Genomic DNA, 21,021 nt, shown 5'->3' with positions numbered 1-21,021 from the left:
TTTAATTAGAACAGGTCCATATAAAGATACGACACTTCCAGTATCTAGTGATTTGACTCTGATTTTTAGGGTCACAATTTGATCCAGAAACGATGTTTAAATTGTGTGACTGGAGAAGAAGATATTATAAACAAATATATAATTTATTTAGAACTATTCTATAAGCTTCTATGCTGTTTCAAATTCTTTCAGTTTATATTTTAACAAAAATAATTTTGTTCATAAAAAATATATAACTTAAATTACCAGTAGTAGGTCAGCCCAGGTGTCTGACTTTTTCTTAAATAAAAAAATATCAAAGAGTTATTCAAAATGCGTACAGTGGGCGAAACAGCCTTCCATTGTGGGTGAGTGGACGAGTAATGCGACATGCAGAATACTTGCAAATAGGAGTAACAAAGTGGCAAAGACTTGAACGTATTTTAAAATCGATTTTGGAGCATTTGGAGTTGATTTAGGATTCACAGGACTAGGAATGTTGATTTTTCTATATAATCAATCTTGTCCCTTCTTGTCGGCTCGAAGTCTCAATTTCCCCGTGGCTCCAGGGTGCGGTCCTCTGCTGATGTTTCCTCTGCTTCCTTTTGTTGAGTTGTCTCGGCGCCGGGGACTAAGAGCGAAGTTGTTCCTCTTTCTGCCGTCTTCTATACTATCTCAGCCCATAGTTGTGTATGGGGGAGATAGCTGGCGTACGTGACTTTTTGCATGTTCGATGAGTCGGTGGAAAGTTCCAACCCTTCCCAACCATCAGCCCTTGCATGACTCACAGCGCTAACCTCGTGAACTTCCCCTTTTCTGCAAGGCCATCTGCTTCTGCTCAGCTCGCTCATTACGACACAGCCTGCGATCCATTCAGGGGTCCCCAAAGTCGGTCCTCGAGGGCCGGCCTCCTGCATGTTTTAGTTCTCTCCCTGGTTTAACGCACCTGGATCAAATGACGGCTCGTTAGAAGGCCTAAGAAGAGCATTGACATGCTGAAAAGGTTGTTGGTACCACCAGGGAGAGAACTAAAACATGCAGGATGCCGGCCCTCGAGGACCGACATTTCTGCTTCTGTTAATTCATTCTAAATCAGTTTTTAACACAATCATCTCATCCTCCACATCCATCACAACTCCGAGTCTACACACCCAGATCAACACATAAGTTTTATACATAATTATCAACCACAATCATCATGTTTGTATCAGCCTTACAGATTAAAATACACGACTAATGTCAGAAAATCATTCAGTGTTTAAGTGTGCACATATATATATTCAGTTGTAATTATACTTAAATCAACTCATAGATCACTTATTTCCCCCAGGCCTTTATGCTCTGTTTTCTGCGTGTACCTGGAAAGATCTCACAACCCTATGCCAGTTTTTACGACATTATGCACTTCTATCCTCATGATTGGTTTGCATTAGGTTTTGATTTTTTTGGGTAAATGCCAAAAGATTTAGACGCGATTTAATAATATTTCGTTGCATAGTCCCTTGCCTCCCTTTTTTAAATCTTCAAATAGTTTTTAAACCAGTGCTGTTCTGTAAATACAGAAAAGTCAGTGAAAATGATCCAAAGAGAAAATCTAACCCATGTATGGTTCCGTATATTCATAAAAACTGTTTTGTAAGCAAATCATTTTTACAGAGGATGACCTAAGGCAGAGTACTGACTGCAGTTTAGTACTTTTATCTGTAATTATATTTATAAAACAAAAGAGAAATGGTGGCATGCCGTCTGAATATCTCACTGAGATGGTTGTGTGGATTCAAATCAGGAAGGACGTGTTCTGCAGGACACATGAACTGAACGACAGAAACATTCAGCTGAACTTGTGTAAATATGCCATTTATCTGTGTTGCTTTGCTGCAGCCCAGCAGTGGCTGTGAGCTGATGCTGTGTGACTGCAGCATCCAGCGCTCCTGTGTGTGCAGCATTTCATCATCTTCTTGCTCCCACAACGCTGGGCGTGAAGCAGAGGCAGAACAAAAGAAACCAGAGGATCGTACGTTAGCGTTTGACTCACTGTTTCTTTTTCCCCTGCAGATCACGTTTATGCTCATGTCCTAGTGAAATGTCCTTGCCACAACATTCAGAGCCAGTGTGAAAATTATTGTAAAAAGCTGCACACAGTTTTATAGTTGGACTTTTAGATTCAGGTGATGTTAGCTTTGCAAAGACACCTTGGTGAAATCTTATTTCGTTTGTTCTCTTTGGACTTTTTTCCACATCTGTATGTAAATCTAAACTTATTTGTTCGCAGTGTGAACCGTCAAATTCTAGTTTACCGAGTTGAAATATAAAAAGTTAAAATACAATATTCTGATTTCGTTGTATCATTTGTTGCCTGCTTGCCTAACAGGCATGGATGACTCAGAGCTACAGACCTTTTTACTGGTTTTTGACGAAAAATACAAAAAAACATTTTGGTGCAGAAGTGAATGCTACACAAGAAAGACATGAGCCCTACAACGTTTGGCACAGCATGAAATCAGAAGAATAAAAGGAAAAACGACCCTTTATCACATGGTTTATACTTGTGAAGGAGGGAGACTGAAATTCTGAGGATTCCTCGTAGTCCTGGAAAAGTGTGAAATTTGTTGTATTTTCCAGTTATAGATCATTTTAAGATTTTCAGACTCACTTCAGATTTCCATTTCTAAAAGATTCTGATTGCAAGACAGGCTTTCTGTGAAAAAAAGTTTGGTGCAGTATCACTGTTGCGGTTTAATATTAGCTTTTTATTGGATATTATTGAGTATATGGTGATAATTTTATAGTTGGTGTTTATGAGACTTGAAGGAGGAATTCTTTTGCACTTTATATATTCTAATAATAATATGAATAATTTTTTATGACAATGACAAAGGAATTAATTGAATTCAATAACAAAAATGTGTATCAAACATCATCATTCCCATGTTGAGACCTAATGTTTTAGAAGAAATGTTTATTTTAGTTTTGTTTATTTTATGAATTAGTTACTTTAATTTAGTTTTGTAAATCATTTAAATTGAGAGTTAGTGTGACAATAGGTCTGTTTGTTCACTATACAGTTATTTTGTGTCAGGAATGTCTTATCACTGGGGGATGGTAAGAAATGTCATTTTTGATTCCTTTGTATGTCTGGTAAAGGTGAATAATTCCATCAACCAAGTTTGTTTTTATAGCACATTTCAGCAATTAGGCAGAACAAAGTGCTTTAAATCAGAACAACACAGAAACATGATAAACAAATAATAGAGCCGACAATTGTGAAAACCAGTAACAGATCACCATAAATACATGTCAAATATGTTTGTTAATGTTGCATTTATTACGATTCAAGAGCAGCTCTAAACAAAGCTTTGTAGTCTTGATTTAAAGGAACTCAGCGTTTCAGCTGTTTTGCAGTTTTCTGGAAGTTCCAGATCTGTGGTTCATAGCAGCTGAATGCTGCTTCTTTATGTTTGGTGCTGGTTCTTGAGATGCAAAGTAGACTAGAACCAGAAGACCTGAGAGGTGTGGGAGGTTGATACAACAACCTTTTTTCAACTTATTGAATTGACAATAAATTGACATTAAAAACTTGGGCTGCAGTTTGATTCCCGGCCCGGAGTCTTTCTGCATGGAGTTTGCATGTTCTCCCTGTTCATGCGTGGGTCCTCCTGATGGATGGATGGATGGATGGATGGATGGATGGATGGATGGATGGATGGATGGATGGATGAAAAACATCTTTGAATTCCTAAAATTATTCTTTCATGGTAAAGATATCTTCCTCTATCGTCAAACTGCAGCCATTTTCTACAAACACGTTTTTAACGCCTGTAGGCCTCTGAAATGTTATCTCACAGTCAAGCAGCACTATTGATTGGATTAAGCTGCTGGAGGAATTTGATTATCAGTCCAACTAAACAAACAAGTCACTATAATTGGCTCAGTGAAAGAGGTGTTGGGTTCTCACTCCTAACAAACTGTACCACAGCTGGCTCGCTAGGAGAACAGATAAATAATGCATAAAGGTCCCACAGCTGAATTAAACACCTCTAAACCTTGAATGCTGCCTCGCTCTTGTACAGTTAAACTTCTCACGGTCACTTGCAGAATATATCTCCCGGTGACTAAATGCTAAATTTTCCTGATATGCCTACATTTTTTTCCCCCTTTCCCACAGCGTGTGTCATCCTTTTAGGTGTTTACTGGTGTCTCGGCGAGTTCAAATCCTTTGAGAGGCGACATGACACTTTAGGCGAATCAGGCAGACAAGATGCTCGAGTTGTGGGGGGATTTGCTCGCCTTTCTGTGTTCTGCCTCCTGCTGCCAAATGTCTGCTGTCGCCCCACGAGGGAATGTGTGTGTATATGAGTGCGCGCCTCTCTTATCTCTTCTCATCTCTTTGCAGATCGGGACAGGCTTTAAGGATGAAGATCTGGAGCAGCATTACAAGTTTTTAAAGGTGAAGTAGAGCTGCATGAGTGTTGAAGTGAAAAGCTGGGCTAAAATAATCCAAGTTTCAGGACTGCTTTACCTTTTATTGTTTTGATACATTGTTCTTTTACAATCGAAATCATCCTGCTTAACACAGATGCTTGGAGAGAACTCATTGAAATCATTCAATGTAGGGTTAAAACAATTAATCGTGATTAATCGATTTTTGGAATAATCGTCAACTAATTTAGTAATCAGTTGATCGTTAATTGGAATATTTGCTGAGAAAATGTGCTTGAATTTCACCTGAATGGCATTAAAAGTGAAGAAACATAGCTACACACTAAATCACTTACCCAGGAGAAAACATGGCTGTGTTTCTCAAACCTCTTCAGGCTTAACCCATTAAACAAACACAGACCACCTAACTCAAGATTGCCCCTCAATAACACAATAATATATACAATCTGACATGAAAATATTAGTGTCTTAACTCAGTTATTTTTGTCTCCTTTGTTTATCTTCATAAGGGTGGCACTCTGTGTTTTGAGTTATTTGCATATTCTGAAAAAGTGTATTTTAAGCTTTCTAATTATCTCAAACACATAAAAAAAGAAGTTGTTCTTTACTACCAAGTGTCGTATGAATTAGTAACATTTTAGGGCTGTTTGTAATTTAGAAGCATAATAAAAGAAAAATAGTTGCTTTGGCAGAAATAAAAATCCTCTTCTTAACAATTAAATATTCTAAAAATTATCCACACGTTTCTATCTGTTGTATTTATTTTCTGATTAATTCAAAATAGTAATAACTGTTGGCATGCAAGCAGAGCATTATAAGCAAGAAAAGTCGTTAAACAAATGACTGTTCTCACCAATTGAGACGCGGTTATAGACCGGTTCAAAAGAATCAAATCATTCATGAATAACTTATCAAAACTCTTGGCTTCCTCCGATCATATAAGCCAGCGGTGTCTTTGGTTTTTCTTTTGAGTGACCTGGTTTTAAACCACTTATCCATTATTATTTCTAAACGCAGTCCTTTGGTAAGCTAGCTGTATGCGTCGCATTTTGAGCTGAAGCCAAGGCAAATTAATAGTAATTACTTGCAATACCTTGCGGACCAGTAGGGGGCTTCTGGGGACCACAGTTTGAGAAAGACTATTCTGTGGGGAAGATAAAGCAAATAGTGAATGGATGTATTAACTACCCCAGTAGCTTTGTGCAGGAAAGAGGCAACAACAAAGAGTACATACACCTCATTATCAGATGCAATACTTTCATCAGAGGCTCTTTCCAGGAAGCTCACATTACCAAACACAGAAACCTTGAGCCGGGCTACAGTCTGCAAAACCAAGCAAAGTACTTATCGCTAATGCACGCAATAACTCTTTCAGTGGCTTTATCCTTAGAAGAGGCAGAGCTAAACACAGAAATATATCCAGTTGGTTTGCAAATGTGGAAATCCATGAATTACTGCTGCTTCACCTTTTTAAAAAAAAAAATGCAGTGTTGAGAGAAACTGTGGGGGCGTTTTCTGACTTTGGGTAATGAATTGCTTTTTCAATTTACATTAGAAGAGGTTTGTTCCAGAGCAGCGGAGCAGCAGCATTTTAAGCAGTTGTCAACCGCTCTCTGAAAATGATAGCTGTTGAGAGAGCCCGACTTCATTTGACTTCATCGGCTCATTTTAGAGCCGCTGTTTCAGCAGAGAATGGAGCAATTTGTCGAATTCGAAACAGCATTTCTAAATATACGTTAATGTACAACCTTTTTTTATTTATTTTACATCGACAAAGTAATCATTTAAACATTAGAGATTTAAGTATCTGTTGTGTAAACAGTCTCACAGAAGTAGCGACTGAGAATGAGGTTTAAAACTTTTTCTTTTTTTCCTGGAGCCGATAAAGCCTACACTGTAGAGGTTTGTAATGAAAGTGATGGATGGTGAATTAAAGCGAGCCGGCGGTGTGGCCGTGCTGTTCTTGTTGCAGCGACGCTGCAGGCCAATAGGACTCTCGGCAGGGAGACAATTGGCTTGTTTACACGGCTCTGAGTGGTGAGGTGCTGTGTTAGAATGAGGGCTAGCCTGAACCCTCGTTTCACTGCTCAGATGCTGATTTTTGATTCACTTGGAGGCTTTTTAACCAATAACAATGGAATAAAAGTGAAGCAGGTTGCTTTGTGCTAGCCCCAGTTTCCTGTTTCGCTTGTTAAAAAGCTTGATTTTAATGGATTGGGTATTTTTCTAACAAATACTATCCTCTTCAGAGTTATATAAAGAATTGCTTTAGAGTTTTTACATTGTTTTGCTGACTGAACATTTCAACTATTGTTTGTGGTTTAAGACATGTAGTGTCCATTTTACAAGTCATCTTTACATTTTTTGTTTTAAATGTGTAGTTTTATTTAGAATACAATTAAACAATCAACACATTCATGTTAAATTAGACTTTTAATACTCAGTACTTTAACATTTAGTACTAAAACTATTGATTATTGTAAAATATTATACTAATAATTTTATTTCTAAAATTGCTTCAATCTAAAACTATTTTGAATGTTAAAAAAGTTGCTGCTTATTTAGTTTTCTTCTTTCCTTATTAATCAGATGAATTAAATCATTGATAGTGATGTTTATGTATTTCGAGAAGTTAGTCACAGAAATTACAGATATACGCTGATTAGAGACAAACCAAATAGCTTTTAAGTGGCCGGTCTAAGTTTCCTTAACTGATTAGTGTTTTCCTGCTATTTCGCATTAATACGAGAGCTGCTGAAGTTTTTCAGCCATGTCATCTATCCCTAAGGTAAACACGCTCAAAGCCGCCATTTTGCTTGTCAACCGTGTTTTACAGCTTCTATTTATTTCGACTTTGAATTCAGGTCAAATTTACAACAAAATATCAGGGCTTGGCTAAGATGTTTTATTTTTTTCCAAAAATAAAGTCATAATACTACAAGAATACAGTTGTAGTAATGGAAGAATAAAGTCATATAACAATAAAGTTAAAATAATATGAGAATAAAGTCGTAATATTAAAGGAATGTAGTAATTTTTTGAGAACTCCAACATTACAAATTACAACTCAAAACAAATTACATCAAACAACATGCTATTTTCAGACTGAAGAAGTGGGAGTTTTCCATTTCTTTATATGAAAAGATTTACTTGTTTTTATATATCTTTGATTTAAAGAATTTTAAAGGGTTTTAGTTAGAAAAAAAAGTAACAATTTTCACCTCTGGATCATCAAAAATTTTACAAAAACTGTAAAAGCAATCTGTTATGGCAAAAAAAAAAAAGTATGCATAAAAAAACCACACTTATTTGTTTACTGCCAGCAGGGATGGACATAGTCTGTTCCTCATCCCAACAGCTTGTGGGAAGAAGCTGGTTACCACCCTGCAGGACCTGCAGCAGATGCTTGTTGTGGAGAAGCCACAACAAGCATCTGCTTGATCTATGTCTTTTTTCCTGAAGGCTGGAAGGGAGAGTGGGGGGTGGCATGCTGGGAGATGGATGGTGACGGTCCTTAAAGGTGGCTGTGGCTCTGAGAATGCAGCGTTGGTTTAAAAAGTTTCCTCTGGGAGGGGAGGGGAGCATCAGTGGTTTCTGCTGGCTCCTTTCTAGCTGCTGCTGTTCAAAGACTTGAAGCGTCCAAACCAGGATGTGAGTCGGGAGGTTGAGATATTTTCAGTGGTGCATCTGAAAGACACTAGTCTCTCTGGAGAGGATACAGCTCCCACTGAGCTTTTCAACTACTCATTGCTTTAGTGTTGATAAAGTCTGCAAAATGTATCATTATTCTGATATAAAACCTTTATTATGTGGTCACTATTGAACTCTATACAGACATGTATTTATAAACATTTTAAATATATTTTAAAAATGCTTTAATTTCTATTAATTACACAGATTATTCACTTTTTATTTCTTGCATATTAAAGTTTCACAATGGAACCTTTGTTTTCAAGTGTTTCTGGTACAGCAGTAAATCTGATGCACAAAGAGTGACAGATGGCAAATCCGCTTTTCTTGGTCAACTAGGAATTATATTTTGCTTCAAAAAGCAATTTGATGGGACGCTGGAAAAGTCTGCAAAATGTATCATTATTCTGATATAAAACCTTTATTATGTGGTCACTATTGAACTCTATACAGACATGTATTTATAAACATTTTAAATATATTTTAAAAATGCTTTAATTTCTATTAACCCTCTATGGCATGACTTTTTATTTTTGTGGGGAAGAAATATTTTCCTGCATTCTTTGGGAGCTTGGTGGTCCCTAATTACATGTCAATCATAAAATCGGACTCTGACACCTCCTGGAACCAGATTTGGGTTTGTTGCCTCAGGGTAACATTGGTCTAGAACACCAAGATTGTCTACACTGATTATGAGAAATGAAATACAAATCAAACAAAAACTATATTCATAAAAGAACTATTTTTTGGACAAAAATATGTCAAAAATCATGCCCCCCAAAAAATAAAATAAAGGAGCAATGTGAGGTACAGCTATGTGGTTTGTTGCCTGAGGGCAACGCCATGCCATAGAGGGTTAATTACACAGATTATTCACTTTTTATTTCTTGCATATTAAAGTTTCACAATGGAACCTTTGTTTTCAAGTGTTTCTGGTACAGCAGTAAATCTGATGCACAAAGAGTGACAGATGGCAAATCCGCTTTTCTTGGTCAACTAGGAATTATATTTTGCTTCAAAAAGCAATTTGATGGGACGCTGGAAAAGACTATTGTTGTGCTTAATGGACTTAATGTCAGACTATGTCAGTCTATCATTGAAGCCTTTCAAGCCTAAAATAGCATCACAATGCTATACATGTTGCACCAAACGGATGTCTACATCACTAATACCAGCGTCCACATTTCTAAAAAAAGGACTTTTTTCAAAGAAGTTCCATGAATCGGTATAATAGCACTTTGCACCAATCTTATGGTTGAATAACCACATAACTTTTTGTTATGAATAGCTTTCTTGTTAAGCTATTCACAAAAAAGGTTATTGTTTGGGAATATTTATTTTGTTGATGCATGGTTTTCGACTATGATGCAATTAATATAAATTGCTTATGCCACTTTTCTTTAAAAGAAGAAACAAATTAATTCCCGCCTGCAATAACACTAAAAACAGGCTAGTAAAAAGACTTTAAAAATGCAGAAAATAATGTAAGAGTCAGAATATCTGTTAATAAATCTAAATAAAGTAAAAGTTTGAAAGACAGAAGTAATCAAAACAATACAAAGGCCTGAGGGAGAAAAATGAGAAAAACATTAATAAAATCCACCAGAACTTACATGAAAAATAGTTGATTTTTAGCTCTCACCTTTCTTAAAATAAATTGTAATATTGACCAAACATTAAATTACAAAATAATTCAATGAATTTTTACTCACTCTGAATGAATGCATTGAAATCATCACCACTGCTGCATGCAGCAGAGACAGCTGCCCTGTGTTAATATGTCAAGTTTGTAATTTCATGTACAGTGTAATTATTATATTCCTGAAGGCATGAGGAACACACATCACCTAATAGAGTACTTGACCTATTTAATGGGGTTTTCATTCAAAATGAAGTGATTTCTGCACTAAACTGACCCACAGCATCAGCAGACTGTCTGAGGTAGATAGATACAAGCACTTGAATTAAACACAAAGTTTCCTGAAAAGCAATTAAGCCACCAATTTTAATGTTGTACACATACATACAAGACTATGAAGTAATTATATGACGAAAAATTAGGCAATTCATTCAGTGCTGCCTTGTTTTGTTTATTCTAGAACCCATTATACTGGAGACCCTGGCGTTTAAAATACAAATTTGTCTATGTGAATAAATGGGATTCTTGTAAAGAAACTATTTTAAATCCATCAATGAAGAGCTTTTCTGTCCAGACTCAGTCTGGAGTGGTTCTGTACAAATCAGGGAATACATGCTAGCATGCTCAGGCGTGGTCAACCATCAAAGACTGTTCAATCAGCAAGGTGTGTGTAATAGTCTGTAAAGTCACAGAGAAAGGCTGGGTAACCCCCAAGCAACAAAAGCCTTTCTCACATTTATCATGCTTCCTTTGATTTCAGTGCACATATTTTTGTTTTAGAGAAACGGAATTGGAAAAATAAGGTTGAAAAGTCCAGACATTTGCTAATTTCAGCTGTTTTTGATCTAGAAGTTACTATATAAAATTAACCAAAACCCAAAAAATATTCAAGGGACAAAGGAAGTCATTGAACTAAAATCTATAAATTAAAACAACCATAGACTATAGAACCATAGAACAACAATTTGCAGAGAATAACAGCCCACACCTGATTTCATTTATGGATTAAAGCAGATATTTCCATTCACTAAATTATAAGACACACAAACTTCTTCTTTTCAAACTGTCTGACATTAAATCAGGCAACTTGTTTTTGGATTGTTAGGTTTATCAAAATTATTTCTAAAACTCTAAATTCATAAAAATGTCAATGTATTTATATAAGTATTTTTTTTACTTTTTTAAGTTCAGAACTTTGTGTTTAAAGATGCTGAGTGAAGCTGGCAGGAGAGAATGTCTTTTCCACGGAACAAACAGAGCTTTTACTGAGGATGGACTGAAAAGCCGCTCTGCAAGGAAGAAGCCGTTACTCCAGAAGCAACGCAAAAGTTCACAAATGCATTCTGGGACAAAGAATTTAATTTTTAGTTACATTTCCTGCGGTTTGATTAAACTAAAGTGGAAATATTTGGCCTTAGTAGCCATCGTTACATTTGGGGGAAATTGCAAAATTGAGGAAGTCATTTAGAATTTTGCCGTTTCTGTCAACGTTTTCTAAAGTGATACTTCACAATGCCCATTAAAAACTGTTGATGGAAATATGGCTTCACTCTCATGAACAAAAATGTCCCCAAAGTTGAAAAGATTTGCAGTTCTCTCAGGAAAAATGGGCTAATATCCCACAAGCTACTAAGAGAAGCATGTGGAAGGAAATCCCAAAACTTTTGACCTAAATCTAGTTTAAAAGTCAATTCCACCAAATATTCATCTATTATAAACATATGAATTTGAAAAAAGTAAATAAAAAAAAGCAAGAATATATATATATATTGTTTTGTTTATAAATGTAAATAATTTTAGTAATCCTAACTGACCAGAAAAAGAGAAGGTTTAGTCAGATTTCCTATCAAACAGAAAATTCATCTTTTTATAGTGAATGGAAATATATGTTATTGTGCAATAACAGATATTTATTTGCATCTTGTTTGTAGTGAACAAAATGCAAAAAGTCGAAATGACTAAATTATACTGATAGAAACACAGTGTTGTCAGTGTTACATTGTTCTTATATCTTGCAACACTAGTGAGATGTTGAGCTTGTATTAAGCCAGTTGATTAAAAATAATGCTGACACTTGTTTTCTGTGAAGCTGCACTTTAAAACTTTGCCTTTCTACTGGATGAATATTGAGCTGCTGATTAGCATTGATAGTTGAGTTCTTCATCTTAATAAGTCTGAGTTTGACTCTCCAAAGCAACACAACAGCCCTAATAGGTGTTTCTAAAGTTCAGATGCATTTTGGACTAATTCTAAATGTGTTTGCTTCTTTATTTTTAGGAGTTGCATCAGAATAAAAAAAGTTGAATTATGTTTCTGAGTGTAATTTACAGACTACAACTCTGAGCCTCGACAAAACTTATGACAATCAGCCACAACTTTTAATAAGACTGCACACCTGCCAGCTCATGCATTGTAATTCAGTGTGTATTAGAGCATTAGACCTTGAATTCCTACAGTATAAATAATGTGCTGGGAAACAGCAGCACTGCTTTAATGTGACCTAGTTATCTGGCCTGCTACAGTCTAGTTAACAATTCACTCAGAAATGTTTTTTTAATCTAAATCAAGGTCAGACTGAGATACCGATTCACCTCCAGGAATGTCATTCTTATTCCTTTAACAAGATTTCCAAATGTTTTCATTTTATTGTTCACCCTAAATGTTTTTGCTTAAAGTTTTTAAATGAACATTCTTGTTCTTAAGATCTTATGATTGATATTTTAAATGAGTTTTTATTGTTTTTACATTGGTTAAGTTTGTTTTTGTAGCACTTTGAGAAGCCGATCTTATCCGCTGATCTTATCTACGTCGGCAAAGGTTTAAAAATCAACCTCTGGCCTTTATTTCTCTCCCATCAGAGAGGTTTGACTGACAGACCTTCCCATCAGCTCATGGCTGCATGTTTCCAGTTAACAACAGGCATCCCACTGTTACAACTCAGTGACTTTCTTGCTGTATTCATCAATATTTCAGACAAAAACAAACATAAAAAATTGGCCAAAATCGGAACCGATAAGTTCGATTTATCGGTTCATTATCGGTTTATTAAAGATAGGCTTTATAAAGATAGGCCAGAAAACTGCAATCAGTGCACCCCTACTTTGAGATTTAAATGTAAAGTGGATTATAAATAAAATAGTTTTTTTTAAAAGAACAGACAAATATTTGAAATACCAGACTTTATTTTGTAATTGCATTTGTCTAATACTTCCATCCATCTATCCATCCATTTACCTGCTGTTTGATTCTCTTTGTCATCCACTCTGTCTCTCCCTTCATCCTCCACTCTAGTCATTTTCCCATCCATCCTTCCCTCTTTCTGTCCATCAATCTCTTTTGATGCATCATTGTGTTCCTGTTCTGTCTGTCCAGTCAGTCAATCATCCACCCATCCGGGTTTCACATTTTAAAACCTGACCTCTGTAAAAGAAAAAAAAAAACTTCTACCAATTAATGGTGAATTTTCATCTTTATATATTAAAACTTGTCTTAAAGAGACTGAACTCTAGAAAAAGAATGGAATAAATAAACAAGCCTGTGTTTAACATTCCTGATTTCCTGTTTTCTAGGAGCACACCCTGGCCAAGCCCCGCCCATACTACCGCGTGGAACAATCAGCCGAGCCCGACGTGTGGCTGGACGCCGTGCAGGTTTGGGAGGTGAAGTGCGCCGACCTCTCGCTGTCGCCCGTCTACAAGGCTGCCATGGGAATGGTCAGTTCAGCCAGCATTAATCCGCTCCCTTGTGTGTTTCTGCAGATAAATCCCGTCAGTTCTGGTCTGCTGCCCTGAATGAAGAGTCATTATTAATGCGTCTTACTTGAGTTAATGAAACTGCTGCTAAAGAAACCGGATTTAGCGGAACGATACTTGTTATTGAGCAGTGGGTTGGCAGAGTAAAAACTTAGCATCAATATACAGCTCTGAAAATACATGGTATTTTAATATACTTGTCTTTTTTTACATTTGTGTCAAGCTTTCTGCTTTTGTAATTGTACAACCTGCACTTTGGATGAGGTGGAAGTGAAAAAAGAAGGAATTTACATATTTTCTAATCCTTCAAAAACGTTGGATAAAGTCATTACATCCAGCATTTGATTCGTTTTCAAGCAGTTTTGGGTATTGGGTAAAAGAAAATGTGATACTTCAGCACATGGAAGCTAATAAAAGGCTTAGAAAGGCATAAATTAAACCAGGACAAAGGGTTAAGTCTTGCAGCTCGAATTAAACTCAACAAATGGGCTCATAATTACTTTTAAAGTCCTGAATCTTAAAAGAGTGCATTACAATTACAAGGAATAAGTGCTCACATGTACCGGCAGCTTTTTACAGTACTAAAATGGCTAACCCTGTCCTCAGGTGGATGCAGAGAAAGGCATTTCTCTGCGGTTCCCTCGTTTCCTTCGCATCAGAGACGACAAGAAGCCCGAGGACGCCACCACCGGAGCTCAGGTACGTGACGTTAAGTAGAAAACCAGCCAAGCATTAAAGCACAAAGCCTCCAGTACACGACCAAACACGCTAACCGGACAGCATTGAAGCAGAAGGTTAAGCACGTCGACCTTCTGCAGTCTAAAAATGACTCCAACACGGTTTAAAAAAAAAAAAAAATCTGTCATGTTTGTTTGGATCTTTTAAAGTGTCACAGAAATGTGGCGCATCATAATCAATATCATCATGGTCACTTCACAAAAGCGGACCTGTAAAATTTCAAGGATGAGCAGCCCTGCAAGGACAGCGTGTTATTTTTTATTTTTCATGCAAGCGGGAGTGGATGCAGGAGTCTCCTGCAGCAGTCTGAGCAAAGCTGCTCACTGAAAGCTGCTGCTTCCTTCAGGCTCAGCTGCAGATTCAGACCAACGTACGACACTTTGAAGAAAGTCACTGTTAAAGTCGCTACATTACAATCACAACCACAAACCTCCAAGTATTTTACTGGTCTGGAATTAATCACATTTTAATCAAAATCAACAAAACGAGCAACATCTTCAACCCTGATGCCCTTTTTGCTGAATAAGTGTCAGCATGAGCTCAGCAACAAAGATATTTATTGTTTTTAATCTCTTGTTTATGTTTTTCAACTGTCAGATTCCTGCAAAATACTATTTTACCCATTCAGATTTCCTGTGTTTTATGAAGCCTTGACCATTCATGGAACTTCTTTAGAAATGTGGACTGCAGACGCTGACATTAGCGTTGGGGACGTCCGTGCTGCTGCTACATGTTTAGCATCAAGTTGCTACTTAAGGCTTGGATGAGCTTCACTGACAGGCCAACTCCTCTTAGCACAACTTTAACACAAACATAGTGTTTTCAAGCATCTAATCAGATAATTTTTGGAAGAAGAAATTAACCCGATGTGGACTAAGAGAAGCAGCTTTGTCGTCTATTGAAAAAGATTAAAAACGCAAGTTTTTGAGACTTCTTTTTTAGTTTCTAAAAGCACCACATGCCCAGAATTTATATTTAATTCTTTTTATTATTAATATTTATTGTGCAATGTTTCTCAGTAGGACCATATTGTGAAAAATGTTAAAAATACAAGATAAAAGTGATAAAATTATGAGAATAAAGTTGAAATATGAGACTAATGTCATATTACGAGAATAAAATCATAATATTATGACTTTACTCTCCTAATTTTATCACTTTTATCTCGTTATTGTACCTTTGAACGTTTTTTAGCATGGCACTAATACTTTGTCGTATATTTCAGTCTTACTATACACCTAAATAAACAGTAAATGTTTGTGAAAAAATAAAACCAGATAATACGTAATGTTTTAAAATGGAAACCAACATCATCAACGTTAAGCAGAATTAAAGTACGGCTTAGTTTAGCAGGAGATTTAGACTATTTATTTCTCGTAAAGCACAAAAAGTATCAATTTGTTGTGAGAAATGATTCAAACTTGGTTTACATCTGGTTTAAACATTGATGTAGAGTTGCTCTGATCCGGTTTTGGCAGGTTTCAGGTTTTCTTTGAGCTAATTTCTAATTCTGATTACCAACTCATACAAACAATATTTTTTATTCAGCAATTACATTGCAGATATTTAACAATTACATATGTAAACAAGGGGAAAAAATCACCATTTATTTGCTGCGAGTTCATTACGTTTTTTTAGTTTAGTTTTTTAGAGGGATGACAAGATAATTTTAAGGCTTATTTGAATTTTAAGTTTCCATTTAATAAGCAAGTAAAAAATATGTAATTTTCTATGTTTTTCTTTGCTTTCCTTTTTTCATATGAAATAACCAAGAACATGTAAAAGCTCCTAAACAGAAAATTGACACTTTTTTTTTTTAACCACAGTTCCCCATTTAATACCTGCTGTTCTTTTAAAACACTGCAGGAGAATTTTGTTATGTTGTAAAAAATTGGATGCAAACTGATTCCTCGAGTCGCTCTGATGCTCACAAACCGAGGAAAAAAGCAGAGCTGTTGAAATTCACTGACTGTCACAGCTTCACAGGGAAATATGCTATCTGACGCAGCGTCGGACTATTTTGATGCCGTCTGATTTTTATCTTGTTTCAGAGGGGAAAAATCTATATGAATTAAAAGTTTATACACAGGTCTGACCGAAGTTGTCCTTGATGTACAAACTAAGGCCGAAGATCCAATACCTCCTTGACAAACCCGAGTCCCATCTGAACCGTTTTACATTCCAAACTGTCTGTGACTCGAATGCAGAGTGTGGAGGTGTGTTCATTACTTTTGGGAATCAAGGTGGAACATTGGCAGCATGTAAATGTACAGCTGCTTCTCAAGAAATAAGAATGGCTTTCAAAATGTAATTTATTAGTGATTCAGCTCTAAAAGAAAACAGAAATTCCATGCAGTGATTTATTTCAAGCTTTTATTTCTATAAATGAAAACTGAAATCTCAATGAAATTCTTATAATGCAGAAAAATCATCTTATTGAAAACTATGTTCCTGGATTGTACACTAAGTAAGTGGTTGGGGCTCCTTTTTCAGAATAAACTCTGGAAACTCATTGCTTAGTCTGTTATAAATCTATATGAGTTTTACATTTTCACTTAAATAAAGTTGAAATAACATTCTAATTCACCGTGATGTACCTGTAGACAGAGTTTCCATCCAGTGATGATGCTCAGGATTAAATTAAAACATTGGAGTTGGAGGAAATCAGGAGAACCTGAACTTGAGCCAGAACATGTTGGGCCCAGTCTGTTTCAGGTGGAGAATCAAAGCTTCACCTTGATAAATAATGTGATGTTTCATTGTTTCCTGCTCTCTGAGCCCCCCTGCTGCGTGCCCATTATTCACTGTCCCACCCCGTCCCCTCACCTCTCTTCTCGACCTAAACCCTGATAAATGAACACACCCTCCGTCTCCCAGTCAGCAGCTCCGAGTCACCGACTTCAAAGCTCGGGATATGAATAATCAAACTGTTATTTTTAGCTTTTTCTCTTCGTGTTACTGACCCAACTTCATGATCTTCTCCTCCTTCCCTCCTGCTTTCTGTTTTCCTCTCCCTCTATATATCTGAACACTGCTCCTCCTCCTCTTCCTCCTCGATCCCTGCAGATCGCTGATTTGTACAAGAAGCAGCAACAGATTCAGAATCAAGGGGAGAAAGCTGACCCGGAGGACTACTACTGAGTCTCTGCAGCCATTTGATGAAAATCTCAATGTAATTGTAAATATCTTCTCCTTTTCAGTGTTGTTGAATGAAAATAAAGGCGTCTACCAGTTTTAAGCTTCCTGTAATTTGTTATTGATTTATTGAAGCTGCACGTTCACTCATTACGGTTTCCCTTTTGAGGGCGAAAATTGCATAAACATCTCGGCGCATGCTGTGCACATAAATCCACAAACCATCATCGATTTGGCAGTTACCGCTTTTAATAGATCTTTATCTGAAACTCACATTGCTAAAGCACGCAGGTGGCATACCAATACTTGTGCCCAGCTTCTTCTCCTGCAGCAGCAATAAAAAAAAAAAAAAGCGCAATCGGAAATAGGAGGACAAGCCAAGGAGATTTCCAACTGCCCAGGAAAGTTATTAGGAACAGGAATAGATGCAGAGCTGACAGTTGCTCACAGTAGGACAAAAGAGAAGCCCTGACGGCGAGCATGGGATGGATGAAAATCTGCTAACTGTCCAGCCTGAATCAATCATAGACGTGAGGAGGAGACGGGAAGGGGGCCAGTTTGAGAGCCAAGGACGTGCGATTATGATGTAGAGAGGAGTTTTCAGCAGGATGATGATTTCATCTGAGAAATGGGTGTGCTTGTGACAAACTGAGACACTTCGTGATGGGTTTGTTTTGATTCTGTTTTGTGAGAGTTTCTCTGAATTTTTTCCAAAACGAGTGCCTGTGTCGGAAATTTTTATCTTCTCAGGGAGTTTTGTTTAGCCCACAGGTACTCACATGGAGCAAGGACAACAGCTGCAGGGAGCGCTGTGAAAAAATAAAATATTGGCCTTAAAATAAACCGAAAGCATACCGACTGCCAGGGAAGTTACAATAGCCATATTTGAAACATTTCTGTCAAAAACAAGGCAGTGTGACAAGAAAATGCAACAAAAGTGTGAAAGTAGATTTGACCGTCATAGTGTCTGATCTGATTCAAACTGTCATCCCTCTTGTCGGGTGTTTTTCCTCACATTTTAAAAACAGCAGTTGCTGAAAAAGAAAAATCTGAACAAGTTGCTATTGCACAGTTGTAGGCAAGTCTCCAGCCATCAGCAAAATGATTGAAAAACTGTTTCAACAATCTCTTAACAATGACCAACCATTTTGACGTAATTCAGTCCAGTTTCGGTGCTCACTGCAGTACTGACACTGACACAAAGTGTTCAGTGATAGCCACAGTTCTGTTGGACTTCTGCACTATATTACTGGAGATCTGGATCTAAATCTGCTGCAACACCTGACTGGTTAAAAACCCCATGCTGGGTTCCCCTAGTTTTAATATCTACAATTGTAGGATCGGAAAAGGTCTTAAACTCTTTATTGTATTTATAGATAAGAAATAATACTCAGAGACGAGTCCTTCAACTGCAGGCCACGGCGGGTGGAGATTTATAACACTGTTCCACAGATCATCTTACAGTACAAAGTCAAATCTCAAATATCTCCCCCAAATCTCATTGTATTCTTAGAGTCAGTCTGTTTTATGGGATCTCATTTTCATTGGTGTAAGTTGGTAAGTTTACTGCCTGTGTTTGACGTGTGTCCTTGCGTAAGAATTCTATCAGCTTTCAAATGAGTGTGTATTGGAGTTTCTTTGGGAATATTCAGACCTATTGACCTCCAACATCTGCTCCATTTCAAAGGTGCAAAACAAGCCAATTATTATTGTTATCTATCCAAACAGTTTATTTCCCAGAAATTCTTCCCGTCTCACTTCGGCTTCGCACGCAAAGGGGAAGCTGGGAGCCAGGTCAATTTGACCTTCTGTGGCACCAGATTTCCTCAGTACAAAACAACTCCATAAAGAGTATTTCCACTCTTACACAATCTACCTCTAGCTCAGATCATAACAAATACAAAGATAAGTTATTGTAACTATGCAGATGATGCCCTGCTCTACCTCACAATGTCACCAGGTGACTGAACACATTCAAGCACTGAACAGATGAACATTTAAATGTATGGATGTGCCATATCATTCTCTCCGGTTGAACAGAAACAAAACTGAAGTTATCTTTGAACCAAAGGAGGAGCAAATGAGTCTGAACTCCTACCTGAACCTTCAGAGACACATAAAGATAGTTACAAAGTGCTGTGTTGGAAACATGGAACAATCAGACCTAGAATATAGAGATGGAAATGCAAAGTTAAAGTTTATTGATCTTTGAGAATGCGTTCTTGCATTATTATGAAATTACCGTTGTATTACCTGAAAATGGTCTCAAAACAACATCATCATTTATCGCAATAACTTCTGGGACAATTTATTGTTCAGTAAAGTTATGGTGACCGGCGAAGCTACAGTCCTCAACGCAGTTGTCCCTTGTTCAATTCCCTTCTCCCTTTGCCTTTTCTCTTGTCTAGTCACTGTTTAAAAAAAGGCCACTAGTGCCATAAAAACCATTAAAAAAATACTTCCTCAAGCTAATTTTCTTGGTTATTAGTTTAGTCCCTTAGCACTTACCATAAATGATCGAGTAATGAGGTACGACATAGCGAGCATGGCCAACCTGCTTCACATCTGCTCATGAGTGTTTTAGATAATGTGCCACTCTGCCCACATGCAGCCCCACATGCACGGCTCAGTTCCCTGCTTTTAAGTGGGTGGACGTGCAGCCGGTTATCGCTCCTCTCTTGCATCAGCAGGAGACGACACTGAATGCAACTAGATGCAGGGGAATAAACCGAAAGCGCCGTCGTTGTAATTCTTGTGTCTGTGTTTGCCAGTTTGCAACTTTCCAGCTTATATTGGTCGCATTTACATGTGAAATGCTGCAGTGACTCGCTCGGCATGTGGCATAATGTCGCTGTTTTCACATGCAGAGTGGTTTGGATTTCCTGTCCTCAAAAGCATGTGAGGGTGCTGTTTGTTATGGTTTATCTGTATGCAAGTATTCCCAGTGTGTGGCTGTTGGTTTGCCCATTATTTCTGTGTGTGGGCTGCTCTGCGTCTGCTGAACAAGAACTTTGAGAAAGAAGTCATTGTAGCTTTGAAATTCCAAGTCTAGTTCTGTCTGCTGCTTATTCCCCCCCCCCTCTTTTTATCTCTTTGTGTAAAGCTAGGCTTAGTTTCTTAATGCCTTCCCTCTCCTTGTTTGTAATTTATTCATTTCCTGTCCTGCATGTTACTTCTGACACTTCATGAATATCATTAGCACATCTCTTTCTTTCTCCTTCATCCTTACCAGAAACTAAGGGCCCTGCTGGTTGTTCCTAAAATCTGAATTTCAAATGGCTGTCAGCTGTACTGTTGCATTTGAGGTTGGCTTGAACACAAAGCGAGAAATGGAAGAAGCCATAATAGAAATCAAACAAGCAACAGAGCATGAAATATTGAGAAAGCAAATATGTAATGAAGTCAGTTGCTTATTGTGTTTGCAGAATGATACTGTAGTAAATAGCTGAAGGTGCGGCGCAGTCGAAACTCATTTTTGAGCTTGTTTGAGGGAAAAGAAGCCTCCTCAAATGGCTGCATAAGACAGTTTTTAGATCCTCGCAAAAGTATTCACACCCTTTTTAATGTTTTTTTTCTCCATTTAGAGCCACAGATGTCAATGTAGCTTATGTGACAGACCAACACAAAGTAGTGTGTAACTGTCAAGTG

The 21,021-nt window shown here is 37.2% G+C and overlaps 1 protein-coding gene across 1 annotated transcript in view; it reads left to right on the top strand.

The window, feature by feature from the left end:
• Positions 1–17,476, top strand: part of lig1 (DNA ligase 1) — a 72,909-nt gene extending 55,433 nt beyond the window's left edge. The window contains exons 24-27 of the mRNA XM_014474865.2: positions 4,373–4,426; positions 13,318–13,461; positions 14,107–14,199; positions 17,305–17,476. Of these exons, the coding sequence (XP_014330351.1) occupies positions 4,373–4,426; positions 13,318–13,461; positions 14,107–14,199; positions 17,305–17,379 (366 nt within the window). The 3' untranslated portion in view covers positions 17,380–17,476. The remainder of the gene's footprint in view (positions 1–4,372; positions 4,427–13,317; positions 13,462–14,106; positions 14,200–17,304) is intronic.
• The last annotated feature ends 3,545 nt before the right edge of the window (positions 17,477–21,021 follow it).

The sequence above is a fragment of the Xiphophorus maculatus genome, chromosome 6 (assembly GCF_002775205.1).
Source record: "Xiphophorus maculatus strain JP 163 A chromosome 6, X_maculatus-5.0-male, whole genome shotgun sequence".
In the NCBI taxonomy this organism is placed as follows: Eukaryota; Metazoa; Chordata; class Actinopteri; order Cyprinodontiformes; family Poeciliidae; genus Xiphophorus; species Xiphophorus maculatus.
This window is presented reverse-complemented; position numbering and strand designations above follow the sequence as displayed.